The sequence below is a fragment of the Monodon monoceros genome, unplaced genomic scaffold (assembly GCF_005190385.1).
Source record: "Monodon monoceros isolate NGI ecotype Baffin Bay Population unplaced genomic scaffold, NGI_Narwhal_1 Super_Scaffold_2, whole genome shotgun sequence".
Taxonomy (NCBI): Eukaryota; Metazoa; Chordata; class Mammalia; order Artiodactyla; family Monodontidae; genus Monodon; species Monodon monoceros.
The window spans coordinates 53,676,930-53,698,855 of record NW_021703776.1 but is presented as its reverse complement, the minus strand read 5'-3'; the positions used below and the strand labels follow the sequence as shown (position 1 = coordinate 53,698,855).

Below are 21,926 nucleotides of genomic sequence, written 5' to 3'. Positions count from 1 at the left end.
AAAATTATGTACAGAGATTATGTATAGGGCTTCCCTGGTGGCACAGTGGTTGAGAGTCCGCCTGCCGAAGCAGGGGACATGGGTTCGTGCCCCGGTCCAGGAAGATCCCACATGCTGTGGAGCGGCTAGGCCCGTGAGCCATGGCCGCTGAGCCTGCGCGTCCAGAGCCTGTGCTCCGCAACGGGAGAGGCCACACCAGTGAGAGGCCCGCGTACCGAAAAATAAAAAAAAATAAAAATATTATGTACAGTGTTATTTATGGTAAAAAAAAAAATGGAAGTAACCTTAACATCTGATAGATTAAAGGTTAAATAACACTGTACATCTATGCAAGAGATGATGTTTTAATCACTCAAAATGACAGTATACAAGAATTATTAATCATATGGGCAAAGTTTATAATACACAATTAAATGAAGAAAACATTTTCAAACAGTTTACAAAATGATGCAGTGTACATAATATTCATACATACATATAAGTCACCATTCACAAAGGAAATACTCTGAAACTAGCAGTAAGTATCTCTTAAGCAAAGGGGACTATAATCAATGTTTTTATTTCTTATCTTTCTGTATATAGCAAGTTTTCTACTGTAAACTTGTATAGGCAAAAAGAAAATGAGGGCTTCCCTGGTGGCGCAGTGGTTGAGAGTCCGCCTGCCGATGCAGGGGACACGGGTTTGTGCCCTGGTCCGGGAAAATCCCGCATGCCGCGGAGCGGCTGGGCCCGTGAGCCATGGCCGCTGAGCCTGCGCGTCCGGAGCCTGTGCTCCGCAACGGGAGAGGACACAGCAAAGAGAGCCCCGAAAAAAAAAAAAAAAAAAAAAAAAAAAAAAGAAAATGATAAAAGTTATGTTTTAAAGGACATAAGAAAATCAAAGATTTAAGACAATAAAAAAAATCTCAATATATTTATATCAGTGAAATGCCATTTCCACTACAGGATGAATTTAATTATATACCAGCTAACAATGGCTATAGTGTTTTTCTAGCAATAGTAAATAATTTATCTACACACTGGGTATTAAACTACTTGAGAAAAGTTTAAGTATTAAAAATTTCAAAGCATCAGTATATAAGACCAATAATATAAAGCATAATCCAACCTCAACACTGTCCTTGTACTTGGATTGTACTGTGGCAATAAGCCTTTCCTCTGAACGGATCTTTTGTACTACTTGGCTATATGCATTTAAAGTGATCTCCTTGTCTGCATCACCTTGCTCCTAAATGAAATCATACACACAGATTTATATACAAAGGAATACAAAATAGTTAAAACCTTCGATAACAATGGATACACTTTAAAATGATATCCTTAACGAATTTCTATATCTATTTCAAAATATTTCTTAAACATAGATATTTTTCTAGGGAGAAGAGAGATTGATATCAAAGATGTTCATATAGGAAATTTTATTCCCATAACACTATTATACTTAAAGCTGTCTGAAGTAGAGCGTTAAAGGAAATCAGGGATACTGTTATGCTAAATGTAAGAACTAAACAATATATAGAACTTCAACACTTTATTTTTAGATATCTGTTAACAACCACTTCTAAAATCAAGCCTGACAAAACCATCTAAATAAGGACAATTTGACAACAGGGAAATATAGTAATGCGTACTTTTTAATGCCAATCTTTATAAAATCACAAAAGGTAAAGAGAAACAAGCAAAATAAAGAACATAACCAATGAGACTTTGGTAAGCAGCCTGAGAAACTGGTTAAGAGTTCCAGTGAGCAATATTAACATTACAAAATACACTAATTTTTAACTTTACACAGCAAAAGAGAGTATACACAGTAGGGAAAGGGAGCTACTAATCAAACTTGTGTATCCACTTCCAAGAGCTGTTTCAGATTTTATTTCACGTTTTCACAAACTCTAAAGAGTCTTATCTTACACTTACAGTCACTGGGTATGACGGACTCAAAAATCAAGTGCTAACGAAAGCTGACACACTCAGATTAAGAGTTGTTTTCCTGGAATTAAACATTAGATTTTTTTTTTCATGTGAATTATCCTACTAAAATCAAAATACCAACCACCCTGTGGAAGAATAAGACTTCACACTGTATTTGGATTAGAACTTGAGGGTGTTACTATCTCAAATAGGCCTTTACGAGGAAAGCTAAGACTAGTCTTAACACCTACCTAGTAAGGAAACCACTTTGCTTCAAAGGAAGCAGTAATAAAGACTATCAATACTCACAATCAGAGATATCTCCAGCTCTTTGCAGACACTTGACCCTGCCTTCTCTAGGATTTCATCAATATTACCAATTGTGTCTTCAGAAGTCAGTGATTCTTCCACAGATAGATCAAAGGCCTCGTGTGCAAAAATAAAAAACATGAAGTATCTCATTTAATTATTTCAATTAGTATTGTGTCCTTATACCTGGAGCAGAACATTAACCTATGTACTGGGCAACGAGGGGGAAATAAACACAAGAAACATAAAGTACTACCCTCACAAAACTTATGCACCAGAAAGAAAAGGTATACACACCTCACATGCCTAAAGAAAACACAGATTTTTGTTTAGGTAGTTAGTGATTAAGAGAGATGAGAGGACAATACAGAGGAAAATTATGAAAAAAAACAGGGACAAGACCAAGATGTTTTGGGGGAACAGTAAAAGAGGCAGTCTGACTAAATACTGGTAAAGAACCTTGACTGCTCAGGTAGCAAGTTTAAATCTGACAGGTAGTAGGCAGACAATATCAGTGTTTATACAAAGAAGGGGTATGATTATACCTGGTACTTAATGATGACCCACTAGCATTAAGGAATATGAAGATTCAAAGTTAAAAATTAAACCCTGATAGTTTCCATCTCGTTAGGAAAACTAAGGTGCTTTCTATCAGGAAACAGACTTTATAATAAGGTGTTAAATAGAATAGGCATCAGGGGCCCAAACTATAATACAGAACATAAATGTCATAAGCAGTCACTCGGCTTTCAGAGGTTCAGATTTGTGTTTATGGAGGTCTAGATTTGGGAAACGGATATGGAAATGAAAGAAAAGGATAACAGATAATTAACCTAAATGGAAAGACAATTATGATCAATAACAAAAGAAGACAAAGAAATAACTTAGTTACATTAATATATCCATAAGGAAGTACCAAAAATGAAGAGTTCTAGAAGTAGCAGGAGATTAAAGATTTTTTTTTCCCCAGACAAAGCTAGAACTGCATATTTGGAAATCATTCACACAGAGAGATAAATGACACTATAGGTGTCTTTCCCTTTGCTCAGGAGGATGTAAAGCACACAGAAGAACACAGAATCAATAACAAAATTAGGCCAAAATTTAATCAGGATTCTGAGTACACTACACAAAGCCACATGTCTCCAAGCCTTTTAGAAAATTACATGGTGTTTTCACAATAATAATTAAGAACTAAAAAAACAAAAAGATATGCAAGATACCTTTTCTAATATCTAATATCAAATGAGACTAATATTCCCCATTTATTTTAGATATCTTTAGGATATTTAAGATAACTAAAACTTAAAAGATTTACACTGCTAAACAACATTGTAATCATGGCTAGTTAGCCAACTAATGTTAAAACACGTATGTCCTGCTAAAAAAGAAACCAAAAAGAGGAAAGCTCTACTACCCTCAAAGCACATACCCTTATCTCTACACCGTAGCTGTAAAATATACACTACACTTGTAATAAACTCCACTGATATTATCTTACACCTGTAACTTGACTGAAGTTGTTTTCATATATGTCCTAAACAGAGAATGTAAATGTGTAAATCCCTCACTCTTCTATCCCAGCATTCTCATTCATATTCTCATTAATATTTTTTCTCTTTTTTATCTCTCTCTCCCTCCCTCCCTCACTCTCTCTCTCAGAAAGAAGTAAATTACATGTGGACAATTTAAAAATAAAACATTCCCTGGTTTATGCTATGACACCACTCGGCAACAGCTCTTGTTACCTTTAAGGTACTCTGAAACCATGTTACAAGATGTTGTAGAGAAACCTCTGTTTCACTTCTAACGCTGGTGAACTTCTCTCTTTTATTACACTTCCAGTCATAAAATTTCTTCAGTATTTCTTCAGAGTTTGTCCCTTCTTTGGCCTGTCCATATACTGCTTCTAAAGAGGCTGACAAATCCTGCAGAGAGATACTTCTGTTTTTTAAAGTTTATTAATTTTATATTAGGATTCAAGCACCATATTAGAATCTGAGAGAAAAGTAGTATGTTGAATCCCTATCTTTGAGCATTTTATAAATAAAACTTAGAATAATTAGACATAAAAGCATAAAACTACCTATAAGGTGATTTATTTGGACTGTAAGAGTAAACGTTAAGTGAATTAAGGTTATAAATAGAAGGTTTTGTATTCTTAGGTTTTTAATCAAGTAGAAATTATCCTTTTTTCTCTGACTTTACATAAGAATCACTACTATTTTGTCCTGATATGGAAGTTTCTAAGAGCTACTGCTAAGTAAAAATAAACACACCAAAATATTCAAATAATTCCAATTAAGGAAAGACATTAAGCATATATGTGTGTGTGTGTGTGTGTGTGTGTGTGTGTGTGTGTATGCACTTAAAAGCATTTTTAGAAAGGCTTAGAAGAGACAAAAGAGCTTGATGGCTCTCTCTAGGAATCAGACTCTAGAAATGTCACAGAGACAAGAGGAAAACTTAATAGACCCCAGAAATTTTTATCACAAAACTCTGAGAAACCCTTGGAAAGAGAGAGGATGGCTGGTGCTTGGCATTGAATGAATACGGTCATACCAAGTGGGAGAAGGCCTGTACCACAGCAGAGAATATCCTGTGGGACAAGAACTGTCTTCATACGCCCTTCTTTCTCCCTCACACTGGGCAGGAAACCAGCAGCACAAGCAAGAGGCAAGGATTTATACAAGTACAGTATAGGAACCTAGATGAGGCAGAAACTGATAACCAATACAAAAGGATTGGCCAAGCACTCTCTTTTCTTCCCTTTTGCCCTGAATACCTGGTAGCATTTACACCCATGGGTAGCAGCCCCTGGAAAAGAGCAGTGGCTCTTTTCCTCCCAGGACTGGGAGGTCCTCTGAAGAGTAATATCATCTAGAAGAAAAGCCAATAAGAAGTAGTTGAGCCCAGACTGCAACCCTAGAAGTTCTGTGTAACAACCCCATCCTATTCCCTAAACCCATCTGAAGTTACGGTCCAAGCTTTCACCCCTCCCTAGGTCCCATTACCACACTATCACATATGTATACAACAGCACACTAAGGCAGTTTATAATTCTTCAAGAGAATATGAGGTCCTGAGGGGAAGTACAGGGAAGGATGAAATGTGTGAATAATACAAGCATTCTGAAAGAAATATAATAAACTAAGCCACCTTATAAAAAGGAAGCAAAATCAGTAGCCCAGGTAATAGTAAGAACTCAAAATAAACATAACAAATATTCTCAAAGAAAGAAAATTGGAAACATAAAGCAAAACCAAGTAGCTATGAATAACAACTGAAATTATTAAGTATGAAAGAAATAACCTTTGAAATAAAGAACACAAGGGATTGGTTAAGTGGCAGAAGAAATGCAGCAAAAGAACCAATTAGTGACTAGGTGGTTAAGTCAAGGATCCTTCCAAAAAGACACAGAAAGGGATAAAAAGATAGAAAAAAATGAATGAACAATTAAAATATGTAAAGAACAGAAGTTTAAACATCCATCTAACAGAAGTCTCAGAATGAAAGAAAATATAAATGAGGTAGGAGGGAGCGGGGGGGGGACAGTATTTTAAGAAATAATTATCAAATATTTCCTAGAGTTAAAGAAAAACCTCAAACTGAATTGCCTCAGGTTAAATCTAAACTTATATATGTTTCAGTGCAATTTAGGAAATAAGTCAAGAGAAAATGATCAAGCTCCAGGAGGAAAAAAGGTAACAGAAGAACAAAAATCAGGCTCATATCAACTACTGAAATAAGAAAACAATGGATTATTATTGTCAAAGGTCTGAAGAGAAAATGGACCTAATATTTTGTAGCTCACTAAACAATTATTTAAAGAACTTAAATGTAAGCAATTGTTTAAATTGTTTAAATACAATATCCTGAGACATTCAATACGTCACAAAGTCAACCACTCAAAGCCCTCCTTGAAAGTACTCTCAAAGAAAGTATTCCAATACAGAGTAAACCAAAAGATATCCAATAATTTACAAAATAAATAAGAGTGAGAAAATAACTCTAAAGTCTGTTACTTGAGATATCATATACAGTATCTGTAACAATCTCTGAGTAAAATCCTAGACAACAATTGTGGTTGTTAGATTCATGGGAAGGAGATAAAGACAGACAAAAAGACACACCAGAGGCAAGTGAAAATGTTCTAAGATATCAGGGGTAGAAGGTGAAAAAAAAGGGAGGTAAAAAAAGAAACCATGATAAACAGAAACACAAAAATAATCACAGAAATAAGTTCTAATAAAACAGTAATTATAAATATATAAATCAAGCTACCCATCAAAAGGCAGATTTACACATTGGATTCTTTTTAAAAATGATCTGTTAGTGTGTTGTCTAAGAGAGACATTTAAAATAAAGGGAGAAAAAAAGAAAATATATATAAAGCAAATATTAACCAGAAAGACAGGTGGGATAAGAATTTTAAAAGAAAACAAAAATAAAATTTTATCCCAAAACACCATAAGGGAAAAATAATGTTACATAACAGCTTAAAATACATAACAATCACAAATTCATTAACACTCAACAATACAGCAATGAAATATTTTGAACAATTTAAAGAAGCAGAATATATAACAATATATTAACTAGAATATATAACAAAAATATCCCCAAACTGATCAGATAAAAAAACTAAGCAAAGATACAGAAGATTAAAGCTTAAAATAATAGCTATAGGTCAGAAACTGCACACAAAGAAAACCTAGAATATACTTTCTTTTTGAACTTAAAAGGAACGGTCATGAAAAATTAACCGTGTATTGTAGGCCACAAAAAAAATCTCAATAAATGCTGAGGAAATCAAAATCATGACATTTCACTTCTTTGACCCTCATTATCAAAGTATAAGTTATATTCTTAAGTATTTACTTGAAGAATATAAATAAAAATCTAACTATTTTTCAGCAAACTAAAGAGAAGCTTAAAGAATAATCTGGTGCCCAGGAGTGGGATTCCTGGATCACATGGTAACTCTATTTTTAGTTTTATAAGGAACCTCCATACTGTTCTCCATAGTGGCTGTACCAATTTACATTCCCACCAACAGAGCAAGCGGGTTCCCTTTTCTCCACACCCTCTCCAGCATGTATTATTTGTAGACTTTTTGATGACGGCCATTCTGACCAGTGTGAGGTGATATCTCATTGTAGTTTTGATCTGCATTTCTCTAATAATTAGTGATGTTGAGCATCTTTTCATGTGCTTTTTAGCCATCTGTATGTCTTCTTTGGAGAAATGTCTATTTAGATCTTCCACCCGTTTTCTGACTGGGTTGTTTGCTTTATTGATATTGAGCGGCACGAGCCATTTGTATATTTTGGAGATTAATCCCTTGTCAGTTGCTTTATTTGCAAATATTTTCTACCATTCTGTAAGTTGTCTTTTCATTTTGTTTATGGTTTCCTTTGCTGTGCAAAAGCTTTTAAATTTAATTAGGTCCCATTTGTTTATTTTTGCTTTTATTTTCATTACTCTAGGAGGTGGATTGAAAAAGATCTTGCTGTGATTTATGTCAAAAAGTGTTCTGCCTATGTTTTCCTCTAAGAGGTTTATAGTATCCAGCCTTACATTTAGGTCTTCAATCCATTTTGAGTTTATTTTTGCGTATGGTGTTAGGGAGTGTTCTAATTTCATTCATTTACATGTAGCTCTGGAGAAAACCATAATTCAAAAAGATACATGCACCCTAATGTTCACTGTAGCACTGTTTACAATAGCCAGGACATGGAAGCAACCTAAACGTCCATCAACAGAGGAATGGATAAAGAAGATGTGGTACATATATACAGTGGAATATTACTCAGCCATAAAAAAAGAATGAAATAATGCCATCTGCAGCAACATGGATGGACCCGGAGATTGTCATACTGAGTGAAGTCAGAGAAAGACAAATATCATATGATATTGCTTATATGTGGAATCTAAAAAAAGGGTACAAATGAACTTATCTACAAAACAGAAACAGAGTTACAGATGTAGAAAAATATGATTCCGGGTGGGGGGAAATATACACACTACTATATATAAGATAGATAACTCATAAGAACCTACTGTATAGCACAGGTAACTCTACTCAATACTCTGCAATGGCCTACATGGGAAAAGAATCTAAAAGAGAGTGTATATATGTAACTTATTCACTTTGCTGTACACCTGAAACTAACACAACATTGTAAATCAACTATACTCCAGTAAAAATTTAAAAAAAAGAATAAACTGGTGACCGAGGGGAATAGTAGAAAGAGAGACAAACCAGATTTGGCAAAACTTCTTTTAAGATTAAACTTTAAAAAGAAAAGAGCTTTAAAAATGACCTTGTTTGCCGATCCTTCACCTCTGTTTTCTAACAGTTAATGAGAAGAAATAAACCTTTACAGGGTAAAGTAGAAGCTGCAATGCAGAGAGGTGAATTCTTTCAACACTATCCTTTTATATGAAAAGCTCACTTCACCATTCTGGAATAACCTGTACTATTTATGCAATTCCATTTAAGAAAATGTTTCAAACCAGGGCTCCAATGGCTCCTGAACCATACACAGTAATACGAAAACTACACCTTCATCTACGTGGGCAAAAAGAGACCATGCCCATGTCCTGGCTATTGTAAAAAGAGCTGCAGTGAACACTTTGGTACATGACTCTTTTTGAATTATGGTTTTCTCAGGGTATATGCCCAATAGTGGGATTGCTGGGTCGTATGGTAGTTCTATTTTTAGTTTTTTAAGGAACCTCCATACTGTTCTCCATAGTGGCTGTATCAATTTACATTCCCACCAACAGTGCAAGAGGGTTCCCTTTTCTCCACATCCTCTCCAGCATTTATTGTTTCTAGATTTTTTGATGATGGCCATTCTGACCAGTGTGAGATGATATCTCATTGTAGTTTTGATTTGCATTTCTCTAATATGATGTTGAGCATCCTTTCATGTGTTTGTTGGCAATCTGTATATCTTCTTTGGAGAAATGTCTATGTGTCCATCATCGGATGAATGGATAAAGAAGATGTGGCACATATATACAATGGAATATTACTCAGCCATAAAAAGAAACGAAATTGAGATATTTGTAGTGAGGTGGATGGACCTCACTAAGAAAATTCCGTTTTCTTAAATGGAATTGCATAAATAGTATAGGTTATTCCAGTCTGTCATACAGAGTGAAGTAAGTCAGAAAGAGAAAAACAAATACCGTATGCTAACACATATATATGGAATCTAAGGAAAAAAAAAAAAAGGTCATGAAGAACCTAGGGGTAAGATGGAAAAAAAGACACAGACCTACTAGAGAATGGACTTGAGGATACAAGGAGGGGGAAGGGTAAGCTGTGACAAAGTGAAAGAGTTGCATGGACATATATACACTACCAAACGTAAAATAGATAGCTAGTGGGAAGCAGCCGCATAGCACAGGGAGATCAGCTCAGTGGTTTGTGACCACCTACAGGGGTGGGATAGGGAGGGTGGGAGGGAAGGAGATGCAAGAGGGAAGAGATATGGGAACATATGTATATGTATAACTGATTCACTTTGTTATAAAGCAGAAACTAACACACCATTGTAAAGCAATTATACTCCAATAAAGATGTTAAAAAAAAAAGAGAGACAGTGCCCAGATGTCCCTGAATATCCTTTTCTCCAATTCTCCAGCAAGCTTATTCCCTACAGTATAAAACAAGACAGCTATTATTCAACTTGGTATTAAAGATACTGACATACAGTAAAAATTCTAAGATACATAAAAGGTAGGAGTAGAAGAGGGTTATTGTGTTCAAATGATATGACCACACAGAAAGCTCAGAGTATCAACTGACAAAAACTAAAGGAGAGTTCACCAGAGTTGCCAGAAAGACAATATATAAAAATCAATAGTATCCCTCTACACCATCAAAATTAACTAGGAAATGGAAAATAAGATAACATTCACAAAAGCAATCAAAAGTATAAATGTCTTGGAGTTAAATGAAGAAAATGCATGAGGCGCTATGGAGAAAACTTTTAAACATCATTAAAAAACATAATAAAAGATGTGAGTAAGTAGAAAGACTATGTTAACAGGCGGAATGACAACACTGTCACACTCATTCACTCCAAATTAGTCATTTCTGAGCTGAAAGGATAGGACTAAAGACAAGGTTCCACAACATCATACAGCTACTGTACTCCATCCCCTATCACAGATCTTAAAAGCCCTATAACTCAAGGATCAGGATCCCTCTCCCTAACTCTAACATATGGCTTTACTAGATTTTCTGCTAGAATTCAGTGGGTAACAGGGACTCACCTGCCTGCTACTGCTCCTGTCTCTGTGAGTTTTCCCAAAGAATGCTGCTCTAGCAAGCCTGACATGCCTGATCATTTTACCTTATTTGCAGGATAAATACATATACATACATAAACACGTTAAATATATCAATATAAAATTTTAACACCATTAAAAAGAAACTAGGATTTATCAAAGAAAAACTTTTGCAGCCATCAGTACTATCTTAAGTCTAAAGGTAAATGCTAATTTCACCTCTCAAACGATAAACATATTTTAATGTGTATTTAATGTATTTTTAGTATCTTTTAAAATTCCAACCTGTAATGTTTTCAAGCGTTTATTAAGAGGTAACTCATCAACTTCCAGAATAAAAACTTCTACTGCCATGTACAGCTTCTGTTGTACTTCATTTCTTTTGGCTATCAAAATATTCCCTTCATTCTGGAGGAAGGAAAAAAAGAATAACCATCATTAATGTATCAGGTGTTTTTTTTACACACTGACCTCTATGAAAAAAACTGATCTCTTAAAGTTAGTAAAATTTAACATTACATTCTCCAAACATAGTAACACTTCAGACAAACACCTGTCTCCTTAGATAACCAAAATGACAGTTTTCTCTCCCTTAATTAGAAATAAGATTTACGTTCAACAATTCTGCTCTGTTGATCTTCATCTTTTCCTATCATTTCTGCAACAATAAAATTTTTGCTTTTCTTAAGAAAATTATACAAGTATCTATGGCTAATTACACACTGTCTCCTTCCTACTCTCAGCCCACCCTCAATTCCTTCATCTACTTATCTTTCAAGATTCAGTTAATCTCCACCATGATAAAACTTCCAATTCACCCAAAAGGCTATGTTTGGAAATAGATATGAGAGATATCCAAGAATGCTGTGAATTACCTCTGTTATAGTACTTACCAAACTATATTAAAACTATCTATTTATATATCCGGCCAATACCCAAGGTAGATAGAGGGATAGGACAACGTCTTAAACAAATGCATGTGTCTACTACCTGTAACAGTGTCTGGCACATACACTTAAAAGCCTGAATGTTAGAATACTCTTTTTTGTGTAAGCTCAACCAGACCATTATATAACTAATTATAAAGACAAAAGAAAAGAATCTCTTTCATCAAAAATACACCTGGTGGGCTTCCCTGGTGGCACAGTGGTTAAGAATCCGCCTGCCAATGCAGGGGACACAGGTTCCATCCCTGGTCTAGGAAGGTCCCACATGCCACGGAGCAACTAAGCCCGTGCGCCACAACTACCGAGCCCACGTGCCACAACTACTGAAGCCCGCGTGCCTAGAGCCCGTGCTCCGCAACAAGAGAAACCACCATAATGAGAAGCCCGCACACAGCAACGAAGAGTAGTAGCCCCTGCTCACCGCAACTAGAGAAAGCCCACTAGCAGCAATGAAGACCCAACACAGCCAAAAATAAATAAATAAGTAAATTTATTTAAAAAAAAAAAGTACACATGGCAATCAAGTTAAGGAACTGTGCGAAATATATAAATTAAAATAACAATACTGACCCAAATTAAGTACAAGCAGGGAAATAAAATGACAACTTTATCTGAGGGACAATTATGACTCTCTATTTATCCAATAATCTACTCTTCAGTCAGTCAAATGAACTTTAGGGTAATAAAGCCTAAAAGTAAGTCCTGAAACATCAGCAGTAGTGGAAATAAATTGCTTCAAAAAAAAAAAATCACATTTGTTCTACTAGAATACCAAGTCCTAGGTATATACTAAGCCCTCTCCCTCCCTGTGATAAATCACTTTCCTATGCTCAAATGACAAAAACAAAACAAAACAAAAATTAAAAAGCAGTCCTTTTTCATCTTTTCATCTTACTACATGAAAATACATGATGAAGCATTTTAATACTGGCAGTATGGTTTAAATGGAACTAGAATACACTTTGTAATCAGACATACCTGGGTTCAAATTCCATATTAACATTTACAACTACGTAATCTTGAGCAATTTCGTTAAACCCTGTGGGCCTCAGTTTCCTGAGGAGCAAAAGTGCCAAGTGCCCTTTTTTTTTTTTTTTTCGCAGTACGCGGGCCTCTCACTGTTGTGGCCTCTCCCATTGCAGAGCACAGGCATGTGGGATCTTCCCGGACCGGGGCACGAACCAGCGTCCCCTGCATTGACAGGCGAACCACTGCGCCACCAGGGAAGCCCAAAAAGTGCCCATTTTTAAAAGTTAGTGTACGAAAAGTTTATAAAGTATCTATAACACTGCCTGTGTTTCATAGAGATTCAAAAATTATTACTTCTGTCACTTTTTTTCTTCCATAATCAGAAGTAACCAGTAACCAGGTCTAATATGTAAAATAACCCAAATCGAATCCTTTATCCAAATTAAACATTCCTGGCATTTTCAAAGGCCTAGTTATTCTGTTTACTTTTCTCATTCAGAGCCAGTTACGCTGCCAACTGGCCAACATAGAATGAATAGGAAATAAGACTTTCAGGGTACAATCCCCAGAGGCAGAAACCACCGATACTTAAGATAGGACAACTCCAAACACAAGTTTAGGGCTCATAGGTACTATGGAAAACTATGATTGTTGTACCAAATATCTTTATATGAAAAAGAAGGAGTTCCATTCAGCTCAATATAATAAACTAAAGAAAATTCCAAGAGGAAATAAATATATTTTTACCTACACTAATGAAGGAGTCACATGAAATATTCCATTCTTCATATCCCTCCCCTACCCACACATGGATGGCTTAGATAGCATTTAACAGTAAGGCAGAGTCCTATAATGCAGCATAGAACACGCCACTCAGACCAGAAGACAAGATCCACATTAGCAGTTGTGGGAGCCACTCTGGCTTACAAGCCTCATGCCCCTCAAAAGCCACCATCTCTTATAGGTATAGCTGCCAGGGTCCCTCAAGGGGTATGCCCAGTTGCAAGTATTTGTAGTTTACAGTTCCTCCCAGTCCAGATACAATTTACCAATCAGGGGTTTTATTTTTACCTAAACAATGTTGCCAGTAACATGACTGAAATACCATTTCATCAAATTACCAAGGGAACAGAGAGAGGTAAATTCTCATGCAAAAGGGACTGCAAGAGGGTTAACTAACCCTTTTTCCACAATCACTACTTATCTATCCTACCTTTCTTACAAGGCAACAAAAGAAATCAAATTATTAATATGAAGATATGTAAAAGTTAAAGATTTCACATAAAGTATCATTCCAATATCTGCAGTCCTTCTGCTTTCTTGAAAGACATTATCTTCTTATGTTCAACAGATAAAAATCATCATAGAGAAAAATTCTTAACCCACCATATTCTGACAAGTTTGAATCTTCTCCTGAGCCAGAAAGTATTCTGCCCAAATTATCTCTAATTCATTCAGAGAAGCTGGGAGAGTAAAGCAGCCTTCATCCAACACTTGTATAGCATCTGACAGGTCATTTCCAAAATGAGCATTGATATTGACACATCTATTAAAACAGCAAAAAGGAAAAGATCAAGAAATTTTTAAGGTGCTGTGAGAAAACAAATTACACTTAAATACTAATGGTCTAAAGTTACTATTTACAACACTGGCTATGAAGAGGTACTTTTTAAAATCATATAAAATCATAAATAACTTTGATACAATTAAAAACATAATTGATTGAGAAAAAATTTAAATATCTTTTTCAAAAAGCTTTATATAAAAAGACAACTTCAAAAGTCTGCAGATTTTAAATGATATTAAATTAGATTTATAAATAATTCTGTAAAATTTTATACTTAAGCCAATCTTGCTTACCAAGATGACAGGCACATAGTCCTTGACCTTAATAAGCAGACTAGCATTTGCAGAGTTTTTTAAAATATCCAAAAGGAAAAAGCAATGAGAAAGACCAAATAGCAAAACCAACAAGGCCCATCATTTTCTTTTTTCTAGCTTCCAGTTAGACTGCCACCATTCTAACAGCACATTATTTCCTCAAATATGGGTTAAAATATTTTGAACTGTTTTGGTCCAAAGTCTATCTCACAGCTTTGCAAGTGTAGTCACCTGAATTTTTGGTTGTGCATTAAAAGTTGATTAAGCTCTAGAGAGACTTACTCAAACTATTTAGAAACTTATAAACCAGATACCGATTGATGGATTTATACTGGAGAATATAAATTCCCACTGGACAAAAGACGAATGTGCAGGATTAATTCAGGGCAACATCTTCTTAGTGTTTCAAAGTACATGAGAAAATGAATTACTGATTTAAGTTGTATGTATAGCACAAAAAGAGAACTAGGTTGTTTTGAGAACTATTTTTTCCACAGTGCAGAAAAGGGTAAAAAATTATCCCTAACCAATAATAAAGCAATCCTCTAGAAAGTAAAATACCTATATAATTCATATATAGAGTCTGAGATATGCTGAATTATCTCTGCACAAAACTTGCTAACCAATTTCTTCTAACTCCATGAACACTACTTTCTTCTTTCTTTAGACGGAGTATAATTAAGTTAGATTACTGAAATCTAGTTTCAGTATAGGACTGAAAATAACCCCAAGCAAAACAAGAGGACATAGTTTCTCATCAAACTACCACTTAGAAGTTGTGTTGACTTTTTAATTTCATTCTCATAGATGACTTAGGACACTATCATGACACACAGTGTCAACAGAACACTAACAAAAACAATATAAAATTTGTCTCAGGAGTAACTATTTTTAGTTTCCTTCTTTAAAGTAATAAAAATACAAAGATTAAGTTACAAAGCAAAAATGGCAGGCATACAAAACAAAGCACCAATTAATTAGCATTTGTTTTAAACTATCCTTCTTAAAAATATGCTTTTACCTACCTAATTTCTTTCAATATTTCAACCTTAGCTGCTAGATTTTTCATTCTGGTACCTACACAAGTCTTAAGAGTACTTTCTAAATGTTTAGTCAAATCCATGGTAGTTGCTTTCTCTTGCTGAAGCAAAGAACAAATACATCTTAGTTAGACCCAAATAGGAAACTGTATTTCTACTGTTATTTAAATGATTTTTAGGCGTAATTAAAATTTTAAAGGCTAAAAAATACTAGGCGACAGGATAACAAACACTGATTTCCCTACTAGCTAGGATCTGAAAAAGATAAACTATTCCAGTCTTCTGCCTTCACACAGAGACACTCTTATATTGCATCCTAATAAGAAACCAAATAAAAACAAAATTTCACATATTATATGTCTTAATACTTAGATTTTAAAAAGAAAAATAAAAGATACCCTTAAAAACCAAATGATAATCAATGACAATTTGTTTTCTGATGAAGTCTTATATCATTCTGCATTTTAAAAGAATCAAAAACATCATTTCCTTGACCCAAGCTACATTAAACTCCTTGATTCTGAGTGGTACCTTAACAATATGTTTAATATAATTATTCAAAATAATGTGTAGAGCAGTAATATGGATAAAGACCTGCAATTTTATTCCAATTATACTACAAACCAGGTATTACACAGTTAAACACAGAACTTTTACTCAATCTTTAAACACCATGCTCTCTGGTGTTCACATTCTCTCCAATGCTTCAGTTAAATAAAAAGAGAGCCAATGCTGAATGCTGATTAATAGTAAGTTAACATTTGGGAATGCTCATGCCCATCTGCTCCCATTTGCTGAGGAGGATGACCATGAAGAAGCAGTTATGTTTGTTCTTAAATCTGTTTATATCCACTGTAATTGCTATGATAATTACTCCAAAAATTACATAAATCTAAGAAACAGAAGTGGGAAAATAAAAAGTTGTTGAATCTTTGAAAATGTGTTTAATGCTTTACAAAGACTCGATAAAAGCAAATTTTTAGTACAAATTGCTAATGAAATACATGTGGATGAGAACTATAAAATTCTGAAGAATCATTTAAATCTAAAAGAAATGTCAACTCAGTTTATTTCTCAACTGTCTTAAACTTACTGTTAATCCACCTGTAAAAAAAAAAGAACCAGAGCTCAGATGACAAATAATTAGTATGGTTTTTAAGACAAACAACAAATAAAACAAATAGAAAAGATGCCAAACTTAAACCCAACCACATTAATAATTACATTAAATGAAAATTAGCTAAACACTCCAATTAAAAGATGTGAGATTATCAATCTGGACAAAAACAGCTCAGACTCAACCATATAAGCTGCTTATTAGAAACACTTATTAGATATAAAGAGACAGATAAAAATTAAAGGATGGAAACTATATACAAGGCAAACATTGCTATATTAATATCAGGCAATGTGGACTTCAGTACAGGGAGCACTCCCAGCAATAAACTGGGATATTTCATAAAGACAAATGAATTAATTCATCAAGAAGACACAACAATTCTAATTGTGAATGCACCTAATAACAAAGCTTCAAAACCACAAAGTAAAACCTGACGGAACAAAAGGAAGAAATACACAAAACCACAATAATATCTGGATATTTTAACACTCCTCTCTCTGTAACCGAAGGAAAAAGTAAACAGAAAATCAGTCATGATACAAAAATCTTAAACAATACTATCAACCAATTCGACCTAACTAACATTTATAAAACACTCCACCACACAACTGTAGAATACACATAATTTTTAAAAGCATATGGAAAATTTCCAAGGACAAACAATATGCTGGATAATAAAACAAATATCAATAAATGTGAAAGGACTGAAACCATACTGAGTATGCTCTCTGATGCTAAGAAAATAAAATATCAGTAACAAAAATATACTGGAGGGAAATCTCCAAATCTGTGGAAATTAGGCGACACACTTCTAAATAGCTCATGATTTAAAAAAAAATAAATAATGGGAAGTTTTTAAATGTTTGATTAAATAATAAAAAAACATATCAAAATTTGTGGACTACAAGTAAAGTGATGCTTAAAGGGAAATCTTTAAACATTATAAAAGAACAAAAGATTAAAAACAATTATATGAACAAAAAATAAAACGATACAAATTTCCATCTAAAGAAGCTAGAAGAACAAACTGAAGGAAGGAAATAATAACAATAAGTAAAGAAATCAATAAAGTAGAATAGAGACAATAAAGAAAAAAAAAAACAGAAGCAAAAATTAGTTCTTGAAAAATGTTAAGGACTTCCAGTTTCTAGTCCAGCATGTAAGAAGAAAAGTCACCTGTCCATCCTAACAAGTAAAAAGTTGAGCGACTGAAAAATCAACAATTTTTCTTAGATTTGTCACAGAGGTAAGGTCACAAGGCACAACTGGAAAGACAAGACAGGCTAATAAAGGAAACTCAAAACTTTCTGGAGCAGCAATCCCCACCGCCCAGGGAAGAAGTCTGGAGTAGGGAAGCTGCAACTGTAACTGACATATTGCTAGAGGCTCAGTATGAACAACTGAAAGTTAAAAACACCAGGGGGACCCCATCATCAGGATGCCCCCACATTTTTGTGAGTTTTACCTCCTCAATCTCCAGCAGGTTCTCACAGTAAATCCCCTCAAGCTTCCAGCAGGAGGAGGGGAAAAGGAACCATTTTGAAATATGTTAGAATATTCTGTACTTAACAAGATCTGCCCTCAGTGGAAACCATTTAAACAGAGCCTACCTGCTAGGATTTTATCCAAGCCTAATTAACCTGGGGGAAGGGAAATACCCAAATCCAGCCCACTCTAGCCATCCTCCTTTCTAAAGGGAGTGGGGGAGAAAACTAGTTGCAAGTGCGAAATTCACAGTCCAGAGGCACCGGCTCACTAAAAGACCTTCTTAGTCTTTTCAGACTATAAAACGCTTCTCCTTCCCCCACACCTAATCATCACATTTACTAAATTCCTATTTATAGAAGTTCCTTTCACCAAATACATCATGCCTGGCTATCAAAAAAAAAAGCTTGTAAGACATGTTAAAAGACAAAAACACAGTTGGAAGAGACAAAGCAAACATCAGCATCAAATTCAGATCCGGCAGGAATATTGGGATTATCAGACAGGAGCTTCAAACATGGCAGGATAAATATGCTAAGGGCTCTAACAGATAAAGTAGACAGCATGCAAGAACATACAGGCAATGTAAGCAGAGAGATGGAAATTCTAAGAAACAAACAAACAGAATATGCCAGAAATCAAAAACACTGTAGACAGAAATGAAAAATGCTTCTGATGGGCTTATCAGTAGAGTAGATATGGCTGAGGAAAGAATATAATCCAAAATACGTGAATCCATATATCCACAAAAAGACCTGTAAAAGAATATTCACAGTGGCTTTATTTATAATGGCCCAAAACTGAAAACAACCTAAATGCCCATGAATAAGAAAATGAGTAAATAAACTGCGGTATATTCATAGAATGGAACACTACTTTGCAATAAAAATGAACAAACTACTGATAAACACAACCTCAATAAATCTCACAGACATTATTCTTTAAGTGAATGAAGCCAAACATAATAGAATATGTATCAGAGGATTATTCCATTTATATGAAGTATAGGACCAGGAAAACGAAACTGTGGTTATATATAAATCAGAAGAATGGTTGCCCTGAGTGGGAGGAAGAGAGGATAGGCCAGAAAGAGATACCAAGGAACTTTCCAGGGTTGAAAGAAAGGCTTTATATCTCCAACAGGCAACGCCGTTGGCCTATAATCCATTTACTCTCTTCATGGAAGGGGACCAGGACACCCATAGAGAAAATAAAAGGCAGGTGACTAGTCTAATCTCCTTGTCAACTAAACCTTTAAAAAGAAAACAGACTGTTTTCTAAGAGGAAGAGACCTTATCTCTGAAATGCACTTAGCAAGATGTTCCTGGCTATAGGATTAGTTATAATGGATAAAACCCACAATTTATGGATTTATGAGTCAGAGTTCCCTGAAGAATGCCACATATGAATCTAGAGGCTGGAGATTGAGTTCAATCACCAATGGTCAATGACTTAACCAGGCCTATGTAATAAAACCTTGATTTAAAAAAAACTCAGAAAAAAATTTAAAAGTTCAGAATGATGAGCTTTGGGGGAGCTTCCAGACTGGTGAACAAATCCATGTGCTGCGAGAGTGGCAGGACCAGAGACCCGCCCAACCCCCTTCATAACTTCCCCTATGCATCTCTTCCTTCTACTTGGCTGTTCCTGAGTTTTATCCTTTATAATAAAACTGTAACCATAAGCATAGCACTTCCCTGAGTCCTATGAGTTGTTTTAGAGAATTACTGAATTGAGGGCAGGGGGTGGGGGTGGGGTCATAGGAACCCTCAAATTTATACTCAGCCAGACAGAAGTGTGGGTAGCCTGGGACGTGATTTGTGACTGGTACCTGAACTGGGCTAAATCTTGAGGGACTGAGTCCTTACCTTGTGGAGTCTGAGATAACTCCTGGTATTTAGTGTCAAAAATGAATTGATGGACATCCAGTTGGTGTTAGAGAATTGGAAAATAGTGTTGGGATAACATATTTAGAATCAGAAAAAGCTACACATTTGAAAACCACAGTATTCTTGTGGGGGGAAAAAACTGCCCCGAATCTGAGCAAACCTCGAGACCTAACTACCATAAAAGGAAACACATGGAGATACAGGAGCCTGTTAAGCAACACAAGGATGCAGATTAAGCAATTTAAGAGATCTATCAACCAAAATTCAATGTATGGGCCTAATAGGAATTCTGATTAGAAGAAACCAACCGTAAAAGGACATTCATGGAGCAAATATGGGAAACCTGAACACTGACTGGATATTAAATGATATTAAGGAATTCTTGTTAATTTTTAAGTCTAATAGTATTACGGTTATGTCTTTTTTTTTTTTTTTTTTTTGCGGTATGCAGGCCTCTCACTGTTGTGGCCTCTCCTGTTGCGGAGCACAGGCTCCGGACGTGCAGGCTCAGTGGCCATGGCTCACGGGCCCAGCCACTCCACAGCATGTGGGATTTTCCCGGACCGGGGCACGAACCCGTGTCCCCTGCATCGGCAGGCAGACTCTCAACCACTGCGCCACCAGGGAAGCCCTGGTTATGTCTTTTTTGAAGTTCTTTTCTATTAGAGATACATACAAAAGCACATACATTAAAATATTATGAACGGGATTTGTTTTAAAATTAGTAGATTTAAAAAAAAACTGCTGTGTATTTAATAATTGTAAAAACTGGGTGATGGATACATAAGTATTAATTATTCAATTCTCTCTTTTTAAAATGTTTGAGGGACTTCCCTGGTGACTCAGTGGTTAAGAATCTGCCTGCCAATGCAGGGGACACAGGTTCGATCCCTGGTCCAGGAAGATCCCACATGCCACAGAGCAACTATGCTGGTGCACCACAACTACTGAGCCTGCGCTCTAGAGCCCGTGAGCCACAACTACTGAAGCCCATGTGCCTAGAGCCCATGCTCCTCAACAAAAGAAGCCACCGCAATGAGAAGCCTGCGCACCACAACGAAGAGTTGCCCCCGCTCGTTGCAACTAGGGAAAGCCCGCACACAGCAACAAAGACCCAACACAGCCAAAAATAAATAATAGATTAAATAAATAAAATGTTTGAAAATTTCCATAGTTAAAAATTTTAAAGAATGTAAGAGGAAATGTAACTGAGAAATTATTAATCTCTCAAACATCCAATGAAATCCAAAGATGATTAGCTTGTAGCATAAGAAAAATATCTATAAACAAATATAAAAAAAAGGAGAGAATAAAGAGTGGGGAGATGAAGGAAAGGAAAGGAAAGGAGACAGAAAATTAAACAAAAAATAAGAGCAAATGAATATAAGGATTTCCCAGTTCATCATTCTTTACCTTACGCCATTGAACATACCATACCTGCAGCTCCTGGACAGTCTGTTCTACTTTCAATTCTAATGCCTTATACCTTTCAAGAAGAACCTCCTTCTCTGTTTTAAGCCTTTCATTTTCTTCAATCAGTTTCTGGTCCTGCTTAATTTTTGCCAGGCTGACATTCAACCCAAAATTAAAGCCACCAACAGCCAAATTTTCCCTATTAAAAACAAATTCACTCATTGTAAAAAACAAACTGTGTAAGTGTTACAGGGATCAAACCCTAAAATTCTCTTGCGTTTTTTTTAGCATGATATACCTTAAAGTTAATTTTGGAAACTAATCTAAAACCTTTACCTAATTCAACATTAAAAAATATTTTTAATGCAAACTAGATTTTATAACTGAAGAAACACTTCAAAAACAATGCCTCCAAATCTCAAAGAATACATATTCCAACTTCTTCATAGCAATATCAACTCCAGGAAATACAGTAAAAAGCATTTCTGTATCAGTTTCTTCCAATCCCTCCTCCCCATCACCTCCACTCCATCTGACAGTTTAGTTCCTAGAGCACTGATAAGGTCCCAAAAAACAGCTATATTACCCAAGACATGGCATCATGGCCTAGATCATGATACAGAAGTATAAGAATGGTTTGGTAAACATCAAACCT

General features: G+C 35.3%; 1 protein-coding gene across 2 annotated transcripts in view; it reads right to left on the bottom strand.

Moving 5' to 3' along the window:
* STK31 (serine/threonine kinase 31) overlaps positions 1–21,926 on the bottom strand; it is an 84,369-nt gene that overhangs the window by 45,726 nt on the left and 16,717 nt on the right. For both annotated transcript variants that reach the window (XM_029234112.1, XM_029234113.1), the window contains exons 7-13: positions 21,296–21,470; positions 15,350–15,465; positions 13,830–13,989; positions 10,813–10,935; positions 3,969–4,148; positions 2,221–2,337; positions 1,109–1,228 (exon numbers count right to left, since the gene is read on the bottom strand). In XM_029234112.1, coding sequence (XP_029089945.1) covers positions 1,109–1,228; positions 2,221–2,337; positions 3,969–4,148; positions 10,813–10,935; positions 13,830–13,989; positions 15,350–15,465; positions 21,296–21,470 — 991 coding nt within the window. The remainder of the gene's footprint in view (positions 1–1,108; positions 1,229–2,220; positions 2,338–3,968; positions 4,149–10,812; positions 10,936–13,829; positions 13,990–15,349; positions 15,466–21,295; positions 21,471–21,926) is intronic.